The sequence below is a fragment of the Esox lucius genome, chromosome 9 (assembly GCF_011004845.1).
Source record: "Esox lucius isolate fEsoLuc1 chromosome 9, fEsoLuc1.pri, whole genome shotgun sequence".
Lineage (NCBI taxonomy): Eukaryota > Metazoa > Chordata > Actinopteri > Esociformes > Esocidae > Esox > Esox lucius.
The window spans coordinates 24,344,861-24,368,902 of NC_047577.1; the positions used below are offsets into that span (position 1 = coordinate 24,344,861).

At 37.7% G+C, this 24,042-nt stretch overlaps 1 protein-coding gene across 2 annotated transcripts; it reads left to right on the forward strand.

The window, feature by feature from the left end:
* The first annotated feature begins 236 nt into the window (after positions 1-236).
* Positions 237-5,220, forward strand: LOC105006132 (acylphosphatase-2). Of its 2 annotated transcripts, none has more exons than XM_010864486.3 (4): positions 237-477; positions 1,239-1,255; positions 1,421-1,530; positions 4,635-5,220. In XM_010864486.3, the coding sequence occupies exons 1-4, from the start codon at positions 303-305 to the stop codon at positions 4,747-4,749; spliced, it is 417 nt and encodes a 138-aa protein (XP_010862788.1). In that variant the 5' UTR covers positions 237-302; the 3' UTR covers positions 4,750-5,220. The 2 variants fall into 2 exon arrangements, with proteins under 2 accessions (XP_010862788.1, XP_019900020.1); XM_020044461.3 differs by having other exon boundaries at positions 249-356.
* The last annotated feature ends 18,822 nt before the right edge of the window (positions 5,221-24,042 follow it).

A 24,042-nucleotide genomic window follows, 5' to 3' on the forward strand; every position in this document is an offset into this window, starting at 1 on the left:
TGTTGACATCCTTTTTCAATTTAAAATGAAACCAACCAAAGTAATTGTTCTCACTCATGGGCAAAATAAAAATACATGTTACAATGAGCACTATGCTGGCAGGCAACACATTTCTGTGGTTCTGCCATATAAAACAGTGAACTGCTGAAATCCTAATTAAATTGGAACGTATGAAGAAATAAACACCACCCTGGTTTTTAGACCTTAGTTTACACTCCACTCCAGTAGATGGTAGTAACTCACCAATTTTATTTTTCTAAAGTTAAGAAGAAGAAATGTTGGACTAGTGCAAGGCATATGTCATGCCTACTGTATATTTGTTTTTCAGTAAAAGCATATTGTGCATGAGTAGAGTGGTAAGCATATTTAGCTTTGTTTTATACTCAGCAGTTTTTCTACTTACCATGTCTACCAACGTTGATTGTGGAAAGGAAAGGCTTGTGTCTGTTGATTTCGAGATATTCGGGAATGTCCAGGGTAGGTAGGCTAGCTTATGCATGTTCAGCTGTCTGCCTTGGGTATCTGAGCCTGCAATGTCGACTCATACATGGCACGCTGGCAGAATTTGAGTTGCTGAGTGGTCTTGTTTGGTTAAATAGCATGCTATTTCTATTTTCAAATGTCATAATTTCCCCCTTTGTTATGGAGCAAGTTTGCTCCAAAATAATTAATTCTCACATTTGAGTCATTTTATCTTTTTGATAAGCTGAGTGCAAGATATCAATTATTAAACACTTCTCTATCTAAAAACAATGTATATACTATAAATGATCATCCCATAATAACATTAGAAATGCAACAAATTATTTCCCTGGTCTTTTTTTGGCACTGAGCCGAGTAAGTGGACTACTGGGCTAAAGCTCAGTTTAGTTTAGGGATGAATTAATGCTGGGTTTGTTGTGAATGTGGTCTGTTGCATTCTTCTTCTGGCACATTTGCAATGTAAAACACATACCAATTTGTGCCAGAAGAAAGCACAGGAAGTGTATTTTGTAGTCTTTCAAATAAACTGGGTTGATTCGAAAGTAGAGGTTTGGCAGATTCCAAAACCTTTCTTGCATGCAAGGAATTAACATACATTTGCATTGGAGTTGTGGCCATTCCCCAAATTAGAAACAGCGGTCCTTTGGATTTTTGTCAGGTGCTAGTCTTTCTGAGCGTACCAGGTTGTAATTCTATGATATGATGAATTGATGAATCACCCCATGTTAAATTTAATTTCTCTTTTGTTCTTTCAGGTGTTTGCTTCAGAATGGTGAGCAACCTTCCGCAAAATTCTTGAAATATACAAAATACATTGTATTTTAAAACCTATAGCATTCCATTTGACATTTCCCCCTCTTAACAAAATGTTTGCTTTTTAAATTGTCTCCACATAAACCCAGTTCCCAACTTTTCCTCTTGGTCTTGTGCTTCTCAGTACACAGAAGATGAAGGAAAGAAGCTGGGTGTTAGTGGATGGGTAAAGAACACAAGGCAAGGAACAGTTGTTGGCCAGGTTCAGGGGCCCTACATCAAGGTCAATGAAATGTAAGTACAGTCTGAGATTAGTCATAACATTAGAGAGGTTGAAAGCAAGCAAAAGGATCACAAATCCAATCAGTGATGTTACAGCTACTGTGACATCATTACACTTCTGAATGAAGGAAAGACAATGGCTGGACTCCAATTGCAAAGTCCTTAACCACACCACTTCCCACATTGAAACCAGATGAAGTTTTAATTTCCATCATAAGTACAGGTTGAATTTACAGACACTGACCCTCAGCCTTTGATTTAGCTAGATGGGACCAGTGAACAATTATTCTCACTTGCAGGGTTGTTATCAATCACAATTAAATTTAAACTGAAACACTAATAATAACCAACAGTAACAATAACAATAGTAACAGACACAAAACTCATTGGTCATATTTGTTTGTAGCTAGTTAGTAAATAAGGTTTGTTGCTAGTTAGTAAACTTCGTAGTGAGTTATCGAACTGCAATCATCACTCTCCCATGCATTGGCAAATGCACTTGCAAGTATACTCGGATCTGACAATTTAAAATGTCATTCAAGCGCTGAGGGTGTATAATGTAGGGGCTGTCTAATTTGTGATTAGAGCCCAGTCAGCGATTTAACTGTGCTGTGCTATGATTGATATACGTTGATATACAGCTCTGGAATAAATTAAGAAACCACTGCACCTTTTCTTTCCTTTCCAAAAAAAGTCCAAAAGGAAGGTTTTGAGTGAGGAACAGAAGGGTTCACTGCAAATTGAACGCTTCTGTTCCTCACTCAAAACTTTCCTTTTCAACTTTTTTGGAAAGGAAAGAAAAAGGTGCAGTTGTCTCATATTTTTCTGGAGCTGTATGTTGAGAATGCAATGCATTGCTTTGCCAGTAGGTGTCATTATAATGCCAGGCTATTACCTCATGGAATACTCTAGAAAAGAGCTCTCAATGCCTAGTCACAGGCTTTGGCCTGATTCCTAGTGGGTGCACTCACACATCCCCTAATGGATTTACAGTTTTTTGTGATTGTTTGAGCACTTCCTGTCAAAATGAAATTTCTGTCAAAAATTTGCTAAATGCACAGACACCCAAAACATTAAATACATTACACTATAGTACTTGCATCAAATAATACAACTTATTTCACAAGTTATTCCAATCAATCATTACACAATGGCCCGAAAAATAACTAGAACTAATCACAATCTGTTTGGAGGAGACTGTAAATCAAGTCTCCAAAATTACAAATGTCTTGATTAGTAAGGCTTTTTGGCATTAAGGTGATGTCTAATTGTAGATATAAACAACTTCTGTATTATTTTGATACACTATATTTTGATTACACTATTTTTACCTGTAAGTGTCCTCCTGTAGATAGTTTGTTGATATCACTATATTTTGATAAGCAACTGCTTTCTAAGGTTGTAGTTAGGTTTAGAAGAAGGTTTAGTGTATGGGTTAAGGTTAGGATGAAGGTTAAGGTTAGGATTAGTGGTAGTAGATGGTTAAAATGTTACTGATAATCAGTAGATAATCTGTAGAGCATCAAAAGAGATACTTTTTGGAATCTCATACACTACTGTTCAAAAGTTTGGGGTCACTTAGAAATGTACTTGTTTTTTGAAAGAAAAGCAAATGTTGGTCCATTACAATAATATCAAAGTACAGTGTATTGACATTGTTAATGTTGTAATTGACTACAGATTATTTTTTGGAATATCTGCATAGCTGTACAGAGGCCCATTATCAGCAAATCCTATGTTTCAATAGCACGTTGTGGTTGCTAATCCAAGTTTAGCATTTTATAAGAATTGATAATTACAAAACCCTTTTGCAATTATGTTAGCACTGCTGCAAACTGATTAAAGAAGCAATAAAACCGGCCTTCTTTAGACTAGAGCAAAGGCCTTTGATCAGGGTCATTTGGGTGATTTCTGTTACCATTATGATTTAAAAAGGAGCCAAACAATTGTAATAATAAATTGCTTCATATGATCACTATGCTTAAATAAAAGTTTTTTTGCATGATCAGTCATATTTTCAAAATCAATGCCAAAATGTCACAATTTCTGCCAGGGTATGCAAACTTATGAGCACAACTTTATAGATGTGCAAGTAAGGCAAATGCAGGTACAAATGGCAATTCTAAATGTGCAATGAAGGCAAATCGATGTGCAACTGAAATGCAATGATGTGCAGGGCGGTTTTCACCACCCGTTGCAGGGCCTTCCAGTCGGCCACAGAGCAACTGCCAAACCATGCTGTGGCGCAGTTCGTCAGGATGCTGGCGATTGTGCAGTGGTAAAAGTTCATAAGGATCTTGGAAGACAGACGGGACTATTTCAGCCTCCTCAAAAAGTACAGGCGCTGCTGCACCTTTTTGACCAGGGTTGAGGTGTTGAGGGTCCAGGAGGGGTGTTGGAGTTGTGCACACGCCCAATCTCAGTGCCATCAATGAGAACTGGACAATGGTGTTGGAACTGTGTACAAGAATGCAGTTATAGTTGAAGAGGGAGTACAGTCTATAAAGAAGACTTGAGCCTATAATCGCTGCCAAAGGTGTGTGAACAAAGTGCTGCGTAAAAGGGTCAAAATACTTATGTATATGCATTTATTTATTTTTTATAACTATTTTTATTTAATTATTATTGGGTATTGTGTGTAGATTGATGAGGAACAAATCTATTTAATACATTTTAATTAGTTTTACAATAATGCTGTAACATAACAAAACGTGATTGACTGCTAGCACTTGTCAAATAAGAATAGAATAATGGACCATCCCTGGATATAATGCATTTAGTGACCTCTTGATTCATTAGAATACAGCATAAGAGATTTAGCAAAAGGATGGGGAAGGAAGCAGAATTGAAATCATCTAATCTGATCTACCAAGAATAATTGAGTCCATTATGTTTGTTATTATGCTGGTAAAATATCAAAAATATTGTCAATAAATGGCAACAAACACTTTTGCCTGTCATGACAGCATATCTGTGCCCAATAGATTGAAATACTATACCTTGCCCTATAGTATGTTAATCCAGTTAAATGGAATTTAAACTAAAAGTATTTTTAGTTTCCCTGTAGAATGCATTTTGGATGCAAGTTGGTAAAACTGTGGGCTCTTCCTTTGTAGGAAGGTGTGGCTGAGTAAGGTGGGTAGTCCTAGTTCACGAATTGATCGTGCAGAGTTCTCCAATGAGAAGGACATCCCCAAACTGGAAATCCATGGATTTGTTACACGGTACTGATCGGGAGAGCAACACAGCGGCAGCAACTAAATCTACCGAAGATTCCCCCCAAAAAGCCACTTGTTCTGCTATATTAACTTTTATATTTACACAATCTTCACAATCTAAAATATCCTTCTAAACTCTGTTTTGCCTTTTTGTTTATAGAACAGGGAAAGTACAGTACTTTTCTTTTGCATTACATTGGCTTGTGAGTTAATATTGTGATATTTAAATCATTAAATTAACTAATAAGTATGCTCAAAGAGCATCAAATTTTTTGTTTATTTTGATTTGACAATCTCTTCATGTCTGAAAGAGTAATAGATGTTACCAGTACATTTTGCAATTACATTTTATGTTCTCATATAAACAAAAATGTTTACCATGAGTAGTTCGTTAAATTCAACTTGCACTGAATTGCATAGGATAATTAACATCTAAATGTATTTCTTAATAACAACGACAGTGAAATAAAATCATTGAGTGAAACCCCTGGGTAAGCTTTTTCATTTATTTTTTATGATGTTTGTTTTCAACAAATTTTCTGAACTTGATCGTATCTAGAATAACTTTCATGCAAGTTCACCACCCTTATTTCCATTCAAATAACAACAAATCCAAGCTATGAGCATGTTAATTCATCACACTGAAAGCTTGCCTATTTTTCAAAATATAAAGCATCACCTGAAGGGAAAAATCAACCAATCAGTGTGGTGTTTTGCCCTTGTTGCAAATGTTACCATGGCAAGGATAGTACCACTTTGTGCGCTGTGCACATCCCTTAGTGTCTTCTGGCTTAACACCAAAATGTGAACTGAAATCAGGATCAGGCTTTCAATTTAGAAATTTTTTTAATATTCAACCAAGCAGTATTGTTATATCAGTATACCAAATAATAGTTTACAGTGCCTTTTGAAAATATTCAGACCCCTTCAGTTTCAGCACTTTTTGTTGTGTAACAGACTAAATTTATAATTGATAACATTTATTTTTTATTTACCACATGATTACAAAGCAATGTTTGCCAAATAATTAAATATTTATTCAGTATTCAGACCCTTTATTCAGTAGAGGTGCTTTGGGCATCCATCAAAGATTCAAGTAATCTTGGGTATGCCTCCACCAGTTTGCCCCTTGTGGATTTGGACAGTTTCTCACATTCTGCCTTGTAGATCCTCTCAAGCTCTGTCAAATTGGTTGGGGAGCATCAGTGAACCTTTATCTTGTGGTCTACACACAGAACCAAGTTTTTCTCACTTGTACAGTGGGGAGAACAAGTATTTGATACACTGCCGATTTTGCAGGTTTTCCTGCTTACAATTATCATAGGTACACTTCAACTGTGAGTGACAGAATCAAAAAAAATATCCAGAAAATCACATTGTATGATTTTTAAATAATTAATTTTCATTTTATTGAAGGCCGTGGTCGTTTTGCAAGCTTGTACATTTAGGTATGTGCTTGCAAGCTTATCTTTGCAAGTTTGTGCAAGCAATATTTGACAAGCTTGTAGAATGTAGTTTGAATACATTTTACAAACATGCAATTTTGTAACCAAACATATGTATGAATTCAACTCAAACAGCAAGCATATTTTATTTTCAGATTTATAATAACAAAGTTCTTGCTGTGAGACTAAAATGCATGCACGGATCAGACATGGCGCTCTCTGGGAATTCTGACATGTTAACGACAATGGAAACATCTATTAACAAATATATTTTTGATCAAGCTCATAGAGCACTACACACATTTGTATGGACGACTAAACCTGTGAAAATTGAAATAAATGAATGTATCAGTTACATAAAAATATAATAATAAATGTTTTAATCAATATTATTTTCCTATTTATTATTCCTTGATCATTCATTTCTGTATTTATTTATTTCCTTATTCTTTTATTTCTGTATTTATTTCTGTATTTCCTTGTCCTTAAGCTAATGAGAGGGCAGGACAAAAAATCTGACCACCGCGCCAAATAGCCCTGTTTCGTACACCTCATCTTTACACTCTTATGAATGTTGCTAATTTCAGGCCAGTCGCGAGAACTACAGTCATTAATTTATGTCGCATTTTCTTGTCAAATGTTTGACCTAATATCGACCTTAAGAAATGCTAGTCTATTGTTTGCTGTGACAACTCAAAAACAAACACAAAAACAATGTTAAGCTTCATTTAACAAACCACATAGCTTTCAGCTGTGTTTGAAAAAAATGGGAAATGATTTTCTTGTACCAAATTAATTATTTAGGATAAAGGTGTTGGAGTGATGGATGCTGGAAATGGGGCCTGTCTAAATTTGATCAATTATTATTTATTTATTTTCAAATTAAGTGGAGAGTCTGGAATCAAAAATTTAAACTTGAGTGTGTGTGTGTGTGCACAAAATCAGTCCAGTTCAAGTGTCCTTTGTTGGTCAGCAAATATGATCAGGAAACCAAAAATCACACATCAGACATCATGTCTTCTTTAAATGTCCTGAGCAATCATGTGTCCAGGGTAGGGCTGAGGTGGTCGTAGACGGGTTGAAAGGTTTTAGTTTTAGCAACGCCTCTTTTCCCCATAAGAGCGGTTGGCTGTTCTTCATTTGTCCGCTGATTTGATCAGGTACTCAAACTCAGCAGAGCGCCAGCTTGGAGAGGAAACCAAAAACCCACCGGGGTCAGCCTCCATATCAGACATCATGTCCTCAGTTGCCCTGGCAAACTGCAACTTCTCATCAGCTGAGAGGTCTTTCAGCCAACTAGCCAAAGCCTGTGAAAATACAATAGACAATAAATTGACAATGCCAAAACAGTACAGTGTCAAACTGTAACCAGAAAAGGAACCAAGCAAGCCTAGTTCAGTTGGAAAGCGATGAATGTTGTTGCCCTTACTGATTTCAAACCCAGGCCTCCCATATGTGTCTTTAACCACTAGGCCATGGAGCTATACATTTGCTCAGTGTCGGTATAGCATCTCGGCATCAGATCATTTTGTCACGCATTAATGACAAGTTTGAATATTTCGCTAGACACCATTGAGCTTTGTGATAAACTGACTTATGTTTCTTACTAACTTTACCTCCACCAAGAATAGCATCTATGAACTGCATGGCTTTTGCCACTGGCCATTTTAACAGCTTAGTAGCCAGTAATAGGCTTGCTAGTCTGCGTCTCTAACCACTACACTATTTAACAAGGGATAGTCAGTCAGTAAGCCAGGGACATTCACTGTTCTTGGCGGGCTCCGCTTACGTGGTCTGGCAAAGATCTAGAGCTGTGCAAACATTACAGCAAGTCATACTCTTCACATTTAAGGAAGGTAAAGGTGTAAGAATAAATTAAATAACATATTACAAGGGATATACATCCATTTTTAGATGTGGCCTTATTTTATTATATTTTTGTAAGAAAAACAAGTCAACTCAAAACGTGTTTTTTTCTGTCTACACATTTATAAACAAACCTGTCACTCGTGGCGCCATCTCCGCTGTTTGATGTCCCTCTTTGCTGCTTTGTCCAGGTTGTCCAACGAACAACGTTTCTCTCTTTGTGTCCAGTATTGGCTTGTAGCTGCATCTGAGAAGTCAAGTATGGTGTTTTAGCAATTATCATATGCTTTTTAATCCTTAATTCGAAGTCAGTCCTGCTCCATTCTTAATCAAACATTTTTAGACAAATTTGATTTACCACTAATCCCAGCACACCATTGTTGTGTGGACAAAACATTAATTTTTCAGTACAGTATTGGAGACATCTATCACAGATGTAAATTTTTAACCAATGCAGTAAGGCAATAAATATTTAAATCTTTTTTTTGCCATTCCCCTTCTGTGCTTAACAAATAAACGTGTCTATAGATAAATGGTATATAACAAGTTATTAACCAAGTTAAACTTAATAACAAGATGTTAACCAATTGATATAACTAGGTACAGTGTTTATTGTGTTATTCCTGCCAAATTATTCCTCCCCCAGTGCCCACAGACATAATCTTGTTTAATACGTTTGCATGTTAAATGATAGAAGAATTTAGGATATACTTTATTTCACTTCAGGGTAAACTTAGTCTGATTTAGTGCTTTTCCTTTGATCTTTGAGCCATTAGGCAGTGTTAAATATAGATGTTAATGTGACCTTAGGCATGATTAAAATATAGAAAAGAATGTTTACGATCATATATATTTATATACAGTAAACCTCCAGCTACCCGCGGTTCCACATTCGCGAACTCAAGTATCCACGAACAATGTTCTAGAACTCCAAAATTCTAAAAACGCGCTAATTTCATCCGGTTAATTGCATGAAGTGCAAATATAAAGCAAATATAACTGTCCATTACATAAAGATTATGCAAATAAACGGTCATGCGCACGATATGTTGTTTTCCGAGATGCGATTGTGTTGAATTAATACTTATCCACGATTTGTGCCACTTATCCGTGATTTTCCACATCCGCGATGGTTCGCAGAACCGATCCATCGCGGATACGGGGGATGTACTGATGTCGTTTGGCATCATTAGCATATGAATCGTCCCTATTAGCATGGAGATTCTCCTCTGCAGCATCACCATCCAGCCAGAGCATCAGTTAATCTACTGGGTCGTTATCAAACTAAATAGAATAGTCTAAAAAACAATGAATTACTGAATTTGTTTGCTTTAAAGGGTTAATGAATTTGAAAAGTACAATAATTTGTTTGTATTAAAGGTCTCATCATACGGAAAAAAACAACTAAAAAAAGATTTCAAAGAAAAAGCAGTGGTCTGAAATTAATAGGCTATTTGCACGTCTCTCCCGGGGGTTGTAGTGGAGCTATCGAGTTGATTTCAATGCCAATTTATAGCTCTAGTCTCCTAGATTACGGGCATATATTATTTTTCTATAGGTGACATGAATAAGTTATCAAACAATGAGAGGAGTTATAAGAATATAAGATATCGTTAGAATTTCGTTTTGTGCATATTTAACCTAACACATTTGTTGAATATTAATCTTCAGTAAAATAAGCATTTAAAATTCAAAGAGAGACAATGGGATGTTTGCGTGATTTGATTTCTCTTTCCCTCATAAAATAATGGTAGATTTACATTTTCGATTTACATTTGATGAATTAGCCTACACAGTAAACTGAATCTCCTATTGAAAAACAGTAACGGTGTGATAAGTAGCTTAAATCATTTGTAATACGTTTCAATAATATCCTAATTAACTTTTCATTCATCTGGGAGTATAGCGCATTCATTCATTGATTTCATGCATTCAGTGACAGGAGATTAGCACCTGGATACCGTTTGGGTACCAATGCTAAGTGGCGTGGGCTGTTGGCGGATTAGCTCGGATAACAGGGTAAAAAAAACTGGTAAACAGTCTCTAAATAGTTTTCTGTTCGTCAGTTTAGAATTCCAACAACGGAACAACGGAATATATGACTATTTAGGAAAGGTCATGGAAGGAGGAGGGTGTAGCTTTCAAAATGGCAGTTCTATTTTAATAACAAACTCAAACGCTAATTGGTGTAGGCATTTGGCGGTTCTAGTGTTAAAGTGACTGACTTATGAAACAGACCACAGAATGGAGGATAGAAAAGTGGGGGGAGAATATGAACCAGAAATCGATGACGCTCCAAAAAAGCATTTCCTCAATTTGTATAGAACTCACCTGCCGTCCTTTAAGCTGTTAACGGATCAGCATGACCATTCTAATGGGAGTATGTTGGTGTTTGTGTTTGATTACCCAGCTTCTAAAGTGAAGCTGTACAGCCATAGGAACTGAATATACAAATGCCACAGTTGGGTTTGAATACCATATCAACGACTGGGAAATATTTTTCGTCATGTGGTGTGTCCTGAAATGAAGAAAAGTATGAAAGGGTACACTTGCTACACAAGTATGGAGATCAAATGGGAAGGTCTGTCAAGTTCCTCAGAAAGAACACATCATAGATAAAAACCAGTTGCCAACCTCTTACCTGAAAACGTCCCGTCGCCGGGACACAAAACCTTTATGCCACAAAGTGTGCAAAGTGTTGTAAATATATATTTTTTGTCATAGGCATATTATATATGTGCAGAAAGCTTAGAATCTCGGTAATCTAACTACAGTACACAATTTAAAGTAGCTATTACGGCGACTAACTCCTATGCAAGTGTTTGAGTATAGTCAACATCCACAAAAATGGCACCAGCGTTGCTAGTTTGGTGTCTTATGGTAAATTGTGGATTTAAAATGAGCCATCTTCTTCTGATTTCTTATCTTGATGGTCCTAGAGATATAGCCAAGCATCGTTATGTTTGATAAAATCTGTTTTTATAATCGAAAATGATTAATGTTCTCCACAGCGTTGTACAAGAAAATCCAACTTGGAGCAAAACTATTCATGATATTCAAACCTTACTAGGTTTTAACACAGCAATAATTGGTATTCCTGAAAAGAAGAGAGTCTCTAGCATTTAACCAGACATAGTTTATCCTTCTGCATTGCCTATATGCTTCGCACCACGTAAGCAAAGACATGCAGTCTGTCACCGGTTACGCGTGAGGGCATGTCTTTGGTAGCATGTAGCTCCCTCAAATGACGACCAATGGATTTGAAACTCGCTAGGTTGAGAGCACACAAGCCACACTTTATGGCAATTTTTTAACGATCACCGTCAGACGCACACACAGGACACACCAACAATGCGCCCCACCCCCACAAATCTTCAACCAAACTTGACTATTGCGCAAGACGCATAGCTGTCGCTGCTCACGAAACTATACTCGGTATTTAAAGTTTAAATGGTTACTCCTAAGTGGAAAAGACCAATTTGGACTAGATATTTCGAAGAAATCATGGACTGTGAGTCAAGCAACTTGGTGAGTACAATAAGATTACTCAAGACATACAATGTATTACCATTAGTATATTAGGCTATGTTAGGCTATGTTATGTTAAGATATGTCATATAGTTTCTGAGCATTTACTGCCAATTGGGTCACGTCATTATAGTAGATTTCAGTTCATAATGCCCTTATTTGTAACCAATTGTCTGTGATTTGGCTATGACATTTTGTGGCTGTTTCTTATGACCTATTCATCCCCATATTTCTCCCTGAATAACCAACAGTGATTCAGGAGGTCCCTCTGGCTCTTGACCCCCACCTCACTCCATCATCTGACTGGCCATTTCAGAGATTTCCCAGAAGTCGATAAGTCTCCCCCTTCTTTCGCCTATTCCCTTCTACTCTTTTCCTTTCTACTCCTGCCAACTGTTTGCTTACTATCTATGTGTGTAAGGAGGCATAGATACCAGATATGATCTAACATCATATGTGGTGATCTAACATATGATGCAAACACCACATATAATGGTAGATCACCACATAATATGCCAACACCAATTATGCTGTTAGATCACATATGATGCAAAAACCACATATGTTAGATCACCACAAATGATGCAAATACCAATTATGATGTTAGATCACCACATATGATGCAAACACCAATTATGATGTTAGATCATTGGATCAGCCTCCTTGTGGCACCTCCTGTTAGTACCTTTATGAAGGGAAGCATATTTTCCATCATGTATAACATTCCTGGGAGTGTGTAACCCTTATTTTAATCACTTTTGCACTGTTGTATGTTCTGTGTATGTATGAACTTGAAAATTCATAATGTGTCCAAAGTGTCCAATTTGGCACAAAGTGGCCAATCTGGAAAGGACACTTTGGCCTTGCTTTACAAATGAGTTAAGAAGTAGAAATAATAGTAAGTAGATCACTGAATTTTATATCAAATGGCCATGAAACTTTACCCAGATCCTGCTGACATCTAGTGGATCAAGTGGAAAGTTCCTCCAGGTTCATAATCCATGTTTGGCATTCCCCACTGCAACTCAAACATGATGAGGAATTTAGTTCTTTACAAAAAATTCATGTTTTTGGTTTATTTTATGTTGTGCGAAATCTATTGTGTTATACTTTCCTGCATTAATTTATAATTCCTGCAGAGTGTTTCCTTTCAAATGGTACCAAAAAAAAAAATCTACTATATTCAGGTCATGAGATACAATAATTTAGATTTGGGTCGGATGTAATTTTAGGCGGAAATTGACTTTTTTTGCCCTATCCTTAAACATCCAGAGACAACATATTTAATTTCAACAGGATTTGTTGATGTTTCTTTCACGGAGAAAATAAGTGATGGACAGAAGCGTAACAAGCTAAGTGTGCGGATACGGATAGCTCTTAACGTTTGGTGTGATCTAGAAAACAATATGTTTCAGAGAATTGATGAGCTATGTGTACAAAGTCAACAATGGCAGAGCATTGTTAAACTAAGGAAATGTACAGTGGATATAAAAAGTCTACACACCCCTGTTAAAATGCCAAGTTCTTGTGATGTAAAAGAATGAGACAAAGATACATCTTTTTCCACATTAAAAGTGGAAAAAGGTCTGACATGATTTATCTTTGTCTCATTCTTTTTCACAAAAACCTGGCATTTTAACAGGGGTGTGTAGACTTTTTATATCCACTGTACATTATACTTTATACTTCCTGTGAATTTGTATATTTTCCATGGCACATTTAGAATATAATTTGCATTAATTGTACATCAATACATTCCACTTGTACATACATATACTTAATACTTTTTCTGCCCTCCTCTATTTGCACTTCTGGTTAGACGCAAACTGCATTTTGTTGTACTGTACTTACACTGTTCAATGACAAGAAAAATTGTTTCTGGTCTGTAGCTCGAACGGTTCAAAAGATACAGCCTAATAGTTAATGAACACTATTTACGCTAATTAGCATACCAAAATCATCAAACGTCTCATCATATGAACTGGGGATAGCCTAAACATGTACAACAAAGTTGGTTTCGTGTCTGTAGCTCAAATGGTTCAAAAGATACAGCCTAGTCGTAAATTAATGCTAATTACACTAATTAGCATACCTAAAGTCAATAAACGTTTCCTAATTTGAAGTAGGGATATCACAAACTGGTGAAACAAAGTTGGTTTCGTGTCTGTATCTCAAACTGTTCAAAAGATACAGCCTAATAGTTAATTAACGCTAGTGATCATAAAGCATAAAGGGCTAAGATTGTGAAGTCATAGTTCAGTTGATTATTGACATAGCAAATAGTTTTATTGTCAGCCCTGTTCAGAAGTATGGCCTAGAGTATGGAAATATACAGGTGAGTAAATCAAATGTACAGTTCAGGAGAAAAATAGTTTTAAAGGCATTTATTAGCATTAGCATTAGCTTGTATTGAAAATGGACAGGATTCTGTCAGCTGACATTTTGCTGTCAAACAAATACACATCTTATATGGGGGTGGTATCTGGATGCACGATTAATATGAAGTGAATAGATTATTATTCCAATGAATAATTGCACACATACTTATTGTGCAAACAAATGGCCAATTGGCGCCACACACTGCACATGTCCCTACTTTGTCATACCAATGATGCATACCAAATTTGGTGAGAATCAGACAAACAGTTGTGGAGATATGCTTTCACTTTGTGTGAAATTGTAGGACTCAGGAAATTGTTGACCAATGACATCTGCTGTGTTTGAAATGTCTAATATATTTAATAGTTATTGACGGGCAGTATCCACAGATGCTATTTGCGAAGTTTCTTGGAAATGGGATGAATATCATAGGACTACTTCTCAAAGGTAGGTTTTCCAGAAAACAAAAAATAGTGGAAAATATAATCAGGCGGAAATGAGAGTTGTACAGTACCTGTTTCCACTTCATATTCTACCTGTTTTATGTCTGTACCACAATTGGGGCAAAAGTTATGAGCATTTAAAAATCGCATCTTTGGCCAGTAGGTGGCACTAGACGCATTGGCCTATGGGTGGGGCAAAGCAGTCGAGAGTCACCGTGGCAACTTAATCTCATCATGTTAAATGCGTAGCTGTTAACACTTATTGGAACTTTTGTCAATTGACCAGTTTGGGTGTGTTCTATTTACATGTCTTTCATGAGCGGACTTGAGAAATACACTGACTGACCACTTTTAGCTTTGATTACAGCATGAATTCGCAATGAAATTTTTACAACTACATTATGCAATGTCACATAATTAAAATCTGTCCAGAGTTGCATGCCTTTTTGGCTGAGATCTTGCATTGACAACTGGAGAGGCAAACCACTCCGTAAAGTCTTCTCCAGCACATGTACAAAGACTTTCAGTGGAGCTAAGGTCAGGACTCCGTGGTGGTGAATTCATGTGTTAAAATGATTCCTCACGCTCCCTGAACCAGATCTTGCACAATTTGTGCCTGAGGAATTCTGGCATTGTTATCCTGGAATATGCACGTGGCATCGGGGAAGAAAAAACTACTAAATGGGATATCCTGTTCATTCAGTACATTCAGGTTCTCAAATGACTTCATTTTATTTATAGACCTGACAAATTGAAGCAACCCCAGATCATAACACTGCCTCCAGAGGCTTGTACAGTGGGCACTATGCATGATGGGTTTATTTCTTCATACGTTTCCCTTCTTACCCCGACACACTCATTGCTCTGGAATAGGCTACGTCTGGACTCATTAGAGTCGCATGACCTTTCTCCATTGTTTCAGAGTCCAATCTTGATGGTTCAAAGTTGAGGGTTCACCACCTTTCTTCCAGGTTTTAATAATGCATTTGACAGTTCTTAACCCAATTCCAGTAATTTCAGCAATCTCCTTAGTTTTTTTCTTTTCTTGATGCAGGACAATAATTTCAACCTTCTGAAACACAGTAACTGTCAGGCTTCAAGGAAGGAGGAGCAGGAGAACCAAAGCGAAGACGTATTTCCTGTGTTCTTCAATACTCTTTTACAAGAGATACAATAACACACAAAGACAGGGGAAGCAGAGGGAACATACACTCACCTAAAGGATTATTAGGAACACCTGTTCAATTTCTCATCAATGCAATTATCTAATCAACTAATCACATGGCAGTTGCTTCAATGCATTTAGGGGTCTGGTCCTGGTCTGGGAAAGAAAGGTGATTTAAGCAATTTTGAGCGTGGCATGGTTGTTGGTGCCAGACAGGCCGGTCTGAGTATTTCACAATCTGCTCAGTTACTGGGATTATCACGCACAACCATTTCTAGGGTTTACAAAGAATGGTGTGCAAAGGGAAAAACATCCAATATGCGGCAGTCCTGTGGGTGAAAATTCCTTGTTGATGCTAGCGGTCAGAGGAGAATGGGCTGACTGATTCAAGCTGATAGAAGAGCAACTTTGACTGAAATAAAAACTCGTTACAAACGAGGTATGCAGCAAAGCATTTGTGAAGCCACAACACGCACAAGATTGAGGCGGATGGGCTACAACAGCAGAAGACCCCACCGGGTACCACTCATCTCCACTACAAATAGGAAAAAAGAGGCTACAATTTGCACAAGCTCACCAAATTGGAGAGTTGAAGACTGGAAGAATGTTGCCTGGTCTGATGAGTCTCGATTTCTGTTGAGACATTCAGATGGTAGAGTCAGAATTTGGCGTAAACAGAATGAGAACATGGATCCATCATGCCTTGTTACCACTGTGCAAGCTGGTGGTGGTGGTGTAATGGTGTGGGGGATGTTTTCTTGGCACACTTTAGGCCCCTTAGTGCCAATTGGGCATCGTTTAAATGCCACGGCCTACCTGAGCATTGTTTCTGACCATGTCCATCCCTTTATGACCACCATGTACCCATCCTCTGATGGCTACTTCCAGCAGGATAATGCACCATGTCACAAAGCTCGAATAATTTCAAATTGGTTTCTTGAACATGACAATGAGTTCACTGTACTGAAATGGCCCCCATAGTCACCAGATCTCAACCCAACAGAGCATCTTTGGGATGTGGTGGAACGGGAGCTTCGTGCCCTGGATGTGCATCCCACAAATCTCCATCAACTGCAAGATGCTATCCTATCAATATGGGCCAACATTTCTAAAGAATGCTTTCAGCACCTTGTTGAATCAATGCCACATAGAATTAAGGCAGTTCTGAAGGCGAAAGGGGGTCAAACACAGTATTAGTATGGTGTTCCTAATAATCCTTTAGGTGAGTGTATATACTGGGGGGAATGATTAGAATGAGGACCAGGTGCGCTAAACAAGACACAGGTGAAATGTATAATGAGATGGGCGGTGGTGTCAGAAGGCCAGTGACATCGAATGCTGGAGCCTGTCCGCTGCAGAGGGCGCAGTCGTCACAGTAACATATTTTCCACGACCACGGGATACGGCCTCCGACTTGGTTGTTTAAGAAATGAGAAGCTACTCACTGCATAAGGTAGGGTAAAAATAACGGTAATCAGCTGAAGCATATTAATTATTGCATTAATTATTCAATCATAGGCTTCTCATTTAAAACCAAAAGGTGAACGTTTTTGGTCAGGCAGTGTATATTGTTGGATGTTTGGGGTAACTTCAAAGTGAGATGAAGTCAAAACGCCTGGGCTTGGTTTCCCGTTTCAGACTTGAAATAGACAAAGTACCAGCATACCTTGAAGAGGGTGCAATGACAGCAAAAGTGGAGCTATATGCATCTGATATTATTTCATTCCTGACAGGTTAAGGAGCTGATGACATGGCTGCACATTAACAAAATGAATAGGCTGTTTCCCATGGCTGTGCTAATGGTCCGTTGCTATGTAACGAGTGAGTGACAGGTTGCTTCCATCCAGAACATTTTCAAGACGGCGGTTAATAAGAACAAGGTCAAGCAACAGACATTGGGGACAACAAAGCTACAGACTGGGAGAGGGCGAAAACGACTGTCCACTGACCGAGATGACATCAACTCATTCGAATGTCACTCAACAACCGTAGGATGACATCAAGTGACCTACAAAAAGAATGGCTAACAGCAGCTGGGATGAAGTGCAGGGCGAGGACTGGACCGTAGAGGAATGGAGTAAGGTCATCTTTGACGAGTAACATTTTCAGCTTTGCCCAACACCTGGTGGTCAAATGGTTTGATGGAGACCTGGAGAGACCTGGAGAGACCTACAAGCCACAGTGTCTCGCATCCACGGTGAAATTTGGTGGAGGATTGTTGATGATCTGGGGATGCTTCAGCAAGGCTGGAATCGGGCAGATTTGTCTTTGTGAAAGATGCATGAATCAAGACAAGTACAAGGTTATCCTGGAAGAACACCTGTTTCCTTCTGCTCTGACAATGTTCCCCAACTCTGAGAATAGTTTTTTCCAGCAGGACAATGCTCCATGCCACACAGCCAGGTCAATCAAGGTGTAGATGGAGGACCACCACATCAAGACCCTGTCATGGCCAGCCTAATCTCCAGACCTGAACCACATTGAAAATCTCTGGAATTTGATCAAGAGGAAGATGGATGGTCACAAGTTATCAAATAAAGCCGAGCTACTGTTTTTGTGCCAGGAGTCACATATTTCACCCAACAGTAATGTGACAGACTGGTGGAGAGCATGCCAAGACGCATGAAAGCTGTGATAAAAAATCAGGGTTTATTCCACCAAATATTGATTTGTGTATGTGGAGTAGGAACCAGGCGCAGGATGCAGTCCAATAATGAATGGTTTTAATAAATGAGAACACACAGTCTAAATCAGACTGGAAATAGACAAACAGACGCGTTGCCTGAAAATGCACAGTATCTCAATAAGAATTTCTACACAAACAGACAGAGTAACAATTTCACACAAAGACAAGGGGAGCAGAGGGAGTTTACATAGAACACTAATGATGGAATGGGAAACCGGTGTGTGTAATTTGATAGGGACAGTCCGATGATGAGATGGGAATGACACGATAGTAGACCGGTGATGTTGACCGCTGGAGCCTTGACAGGCCAGAAGAGGGAGCCGCAGCAGGGGGAGAGGTCACAATAAGCAACCCAAAAGCCTAAATGTTTTTAAAGTTGAGGGTGACCAAGCCGATTCAATGCCGGCATTTACATAGCCTATTTTTTTGGGGTTGAGTGTTTTGTTTTTCTCCCTGGATTTAAAATGTGGTTGAGTTTAGATGATGGACAATTAAAAGCAATTCATGCATGTTCCTAACAGATATTAAGCCAATAGATGAAAAAAACTTTGAGTGGACTTGAAAAATTGACTGTTGTAAGGTAACGGTAACTTCAATGTGAAGTAGCAGTATTAGGCACACTAGAGTATAAACCAGTGGGACAGGATTTGCTTTTGAAACTAGCTTGTCTGGCTTGATATACACAAAGGAACAAATGCTGTATGTCTGATTATTTTGCTTGTTTTAATCCCAGACGAAGTAAAGCAAACAGTGTCAGTGATAATGGGTCTTTGCTTTCTTGCAGAAACACCATGTCATAATGGAATAATGTACACTACAACAACAAAGGCAATAATTTAACCGTTAATTTGCAATGTAATAACTTTTCATAAATGTGTGTATATTTCATTCTAACACTGTTACAATTGAAATTGCAAAACACAAATGATTTCTGAGTTTTTCTATCTTGAATGGCCATAACGGTCATATTGACCATAATCATTAGGCTATAGACAGTGTATAATTTCCATGTTTGCTCGTTTTTCCCACTCTTGAGAATGCAGGTCACCAAAACAAAGGACACTTGATAAATGTCACAAGGTAGGCTAGTGTGTAGGAGCTGCACATGGAAGGTAAAGTTTACCTGTGTTGACTGAAAAATGTATACACAGGTGTCAGTGAAATTAATGCTCGTTGTTTGCCCCCAAAACAACTCGATGCCTTGTTCAAATGAGCACACTTGGAGGAAAATACTTTCATTATAATTTTACATTATTACATTTTCACTCACTAAAACAAATATTGACTTCTAAATAAGTTTGTTTTCCGTGCATTTTTGCGAGTTGTCATCTTCTTTTCCTGTGACTGTCAGATTAACAGTTTTGGCCATTTTGGGTTATTTGCGTTTCATACGTGTCAATAAAGCTTTTTAGGTGATGTTTTCATAAGTTATTGGATCCTAAGATCCGTTAAAAAAATGAGAGAATATTGATTTAATTCGAATTTCTATCTATAATTACAATAGCAGGTTCTGTGGTTGTCGATTAAAAAATACATTTTCACATTCATTAGAAGAAACAAAGTACCTATCCTAACACTAAAGAGCCATTTATTTTTCTATTTCATATTGATTATTGAAAAAATATGCAAATAATGTATGAACTGTCAGAATGAACACTATGGCCATTCTAGTAACAGTGTGTGTGTTAATGTGTCAGGTTTTGGCTATAGGTGTGGAAATTATGCCTGCTCTAAAGAATCCCTGAAAACGCTGGCCCGTGCCTGTGATATGATATTCTGAATGTGTCATTACAGATTTTCTCAATTGCTTAAACACAAAAACTGGTTAATGTAGCACAGAAACCCATACCCTTATGTCATTCCCAAAAACACACAACTTTCCCATGACTGTAAAAACTATTCATCTGTTTCCACGTGTTTCAGTATTCAAAACTCTTTCTGCAAAACCTTACACAAAAGTGAACAAATAAATCATTCATTGCACTATAGAGTCGGGAGAACAAGTATTTGACACACTGCCGATTTTGCAGGATTTCCTACTTACAAAGCATATAGAAGTCTATAATTTTTATCATAGGTACACTTAAACTGTGAGAGACGGAATCTAAAACACATCACATTGTAAGATTTTTAAATAATTAATTTGCATTTTATTGCATAACATAAGTATTTGATCACCTACCAACCAGTAAGAATTCCGGCCCTCACAGACCTGTTAGTTTTTCTTTAAGAAGCCCTCCTGTTCTCCACTCATTACCTGTATTAACTGCACCTGTTTGAACTCATTAACTGTATAAAAGACACCTGTCCACACACTGAATCAAACAGACGCCAACCTCTCCACAATGGCCAAGACCAGAGAGCTGTGTAATGACATCTGGGCGCAGCCCAGTCATATCTTATTTTAAAGGGGAGGTCCTATGCAAAACACAATATGGAGAGGTTGATTTTGTTTAACTACCCTTAAGCAGCCAAAATCTTCGCCATTAACAACAAGCAGCCCTGCAGAGATATTCATTTAAATACAATACTTTTCTATAGATAAAAGACGTTTCAGAATGTCGCTATATTTGCTAAAACTGCACCCTAATCTCCTCCCTAAAAGCAACATTAAGCAATACCACCCTCACAACAGCTGCATTACACCCAGTCAGTATATAATTGCTAATACAACTTAATGTTTGATGCCATTAAATGTCGTATTGCTGTGTAGCCAATTGAGCTCACTTGCTCCTCTCACTAACCATTGGTGGGTACAGGGTTAGGAATTTGCATTTTACCTTATGTTTTGTCTATAGTGCCTTTGGAAAGGGTTTTTAAACCATTGCTTTCTACTTCAATATGATTGGGCTACATCTCTACATTACATGCTAAAGGTCTGTCAGATATTCAGTAATTCCAATTAATCAAATAACCCTTGATCTTCCAGAATGTGAATTTTTATCTGAACATAACCCCAAATCTAATGATACTTAAGCCTATTCTGTTATTTGGTTTTTATTCATGTTTTTAATTGCTTCAGAAAACATTGTTGAAAAATAAATGGCAATTACTCGAAAGGGGTATTGACATTGTTGTATATAAAAATTAAGATATCCGTAGCTTGTCGTGCATATACTAAAATCTGCAGTAGCCTGCTGTTTTACTCCACAACCAATAACATTGTCAAAACGTTGCAGAAACCCCAGGCACACTAATGCACGTTTGCAATCATGGACACCCCCATAGAAATACGATTTACCTGCGCGAACATAACTTTCGATTATTAGGGCCATCAGTGATGGATTTTCAAAACGCAAATGAAATAAACTGTGATTATAAACCTGCACTCTTAGCTTAAAGTAAATGATGTCCGCAGCTGATGAAAACCGAACACATTTTTCAGAGATGCAAAGCAAGGAGAATCACATGGCCTACTTGTAAGGATGGAGTTGATGTGGCTTGCTTTAAATACAAATAATCATCTTTTGACAGAGTGCTTCCCAACACACCTTTTCTCCTCAAATGTCGTGGTAAATTCCATATAATGTTTTATCTTGAAGGCATTGCCATGTTACAGCTTTCTAACAAATAGTTGCCTAATCTATTAAACAATTCCTGTCTAAGTTCTTCGAGCCAACTCGTCCTGGCTGTGTTGTTTGGTGCATTTGACAAATAAACCTTGAAACTTGAAAAAAGATGTAACACCAGGTTGGCTTATCGCCTATCATTGTTCTGAGAAAGATGCGTCGAGTAGATAACTAAATAACATTTTATATGGCTCGGCTAATATTATCGTAGATTTACTCTGTTTATCAGCCATCCAACCAACCATAATTGGAGAAATTTAAACTAGCGCTTCATTCATCACTAATCTGGTTATGCAAGCCCACTTTTGCCTGCATGATGATCACACGCAATTCTTATTTTGGTTTTGGTTATGTTTTTAAAACATTAACTAATAAACTCAAACATGCAACGTGTCATAATTAATTTGCGCTTTTTCAATTGAAGTAATCCAAAAGTAATCATACATTGTTTCAAAAGTATCTGTAATCCGATTGCAATATTTTAGTTGGTAACGAAACAGATTACAGTTACTGTTTTTTGGTAATCCATTACTCCCCAGCTCTGGGTCGGTATTACACTGTATCTGTCTGCTGGCCGGTACTGGGCTCATAATCTAAGCAGCAACTACTTCAGATCTAAAAATGAGTGCCAGCAGCTAAGCAATGACTGAGCGTACGGTTTTGTCACTGTGACCCACTGTCAAATCGTCAAGTGCGTGAGGGCTCTCATACGATTGATTTCAAACCTACTAACAAACGTGACAACGTAAATTACCTGTCATCCATTAGGAAAATAAACAAAAAAATATAAATTGATTTGTTAATCTAAAATGTTACGATGAAGGCTTAAAATTGATAAAATTAGACAAATAATACCGAAATAAGATTTAGTAATGTTTTACACTTTCTCTGAAGAAATATTTTTAGCCATGAGTGGAAAAGGTTTTGCTTCTGATGAGAAGGTCGCAGAAAGCCGAAAGTAGCCCGTTTGTAAAATGAAATGTTGTGAGGCAAACCTACGGTGCATTGAAAGCCCATTGACTCCATGGGCTAGTATGGCATTGTGATGTAGAACAATCGGCAATAATTAGAAAGTTTTGAACGCCTTCTGAAGTAGAGTTGGTGCCACAGCGCTCAATAGAAATGATAGGAAGAGCGAGGTTGGAAAAAAGCCCCAAAAATAGGCCTGTTTTCATGTGAACTACAGCACACAGCTTAAATGTTATGAAACTGGCCTTCCTGACAAACACAACAATATAAGTTTCATTCGGAAAAAATAACATGCCACAAGATGCCATAAGGCCAACTTGTGTTTTTCATAACAGTAAGCTGAACAGCATGTACGGTTACAGTCACAACACTTTGTGAGCTGCAGGGACGGATATGGACAGTCTGCATCAATGCATACTGAACAGTTATACCGATAGGAGTGCCCTCCTAATCGCGTAAAGCCGGTATGATGTGCCCGACAGATGTAGGGAGCACCCAAGAATGCCTTAATGTTGTTAATACCATAATAATGAATGTCTTGTACAAACAAATACATCATTTGTGGATGAGGCTGTAACGTGTTTTGGAATTTCAAGATGGCCGAATTATCCCTACTATGATAGAGAACCACCACTTTGATGTCGAGTAAGCTTTCAAATTTGACTATATCAGAAAACGCTACAATTTCATAAATGGACAAGCCCACTGCTCTCTGAAATGCAGTAGCTCTCTTTAGACCTTCTATATCACTAATACTGGGATTCAAATGCACCAAACAAATGACAAAACATAATTTGTTGTCCGCATTCTGAGGAATAATAAGATATTCCTATTTGTTGTTAATTCTTTCAGAATTCTTTCAGCCTTCCTCCTCCTCTGTACGCCCGCACCCTGAGGAGTTCTCAATATTTGCACAATCAGTTCTAGGGTATTATCGGCTAAGATTGTAAAATTGGACTGTACAAGCCTTTCAATCATATCCAGAAATTGATTCAAGTTTGCATCACCATTCTCCATAATATAGGACACATTGTTTTGTACAGAATCACCCCTAATTTCTAATTGCAGTACATCTCTAGGCTCAGCGTAGATTGTAGCTCTTTCTAGCAGTTCAAATAAAGTAGCTAACACATTGACATAGAATGCTGAATAATCATACATTTCATTAATGTGAGCAAAATTAACAACAATGTCGGATTTCAATGTTGCTGAATTTTTTGCGATAAACCATATTCACATTTCTATCAACACCTCTG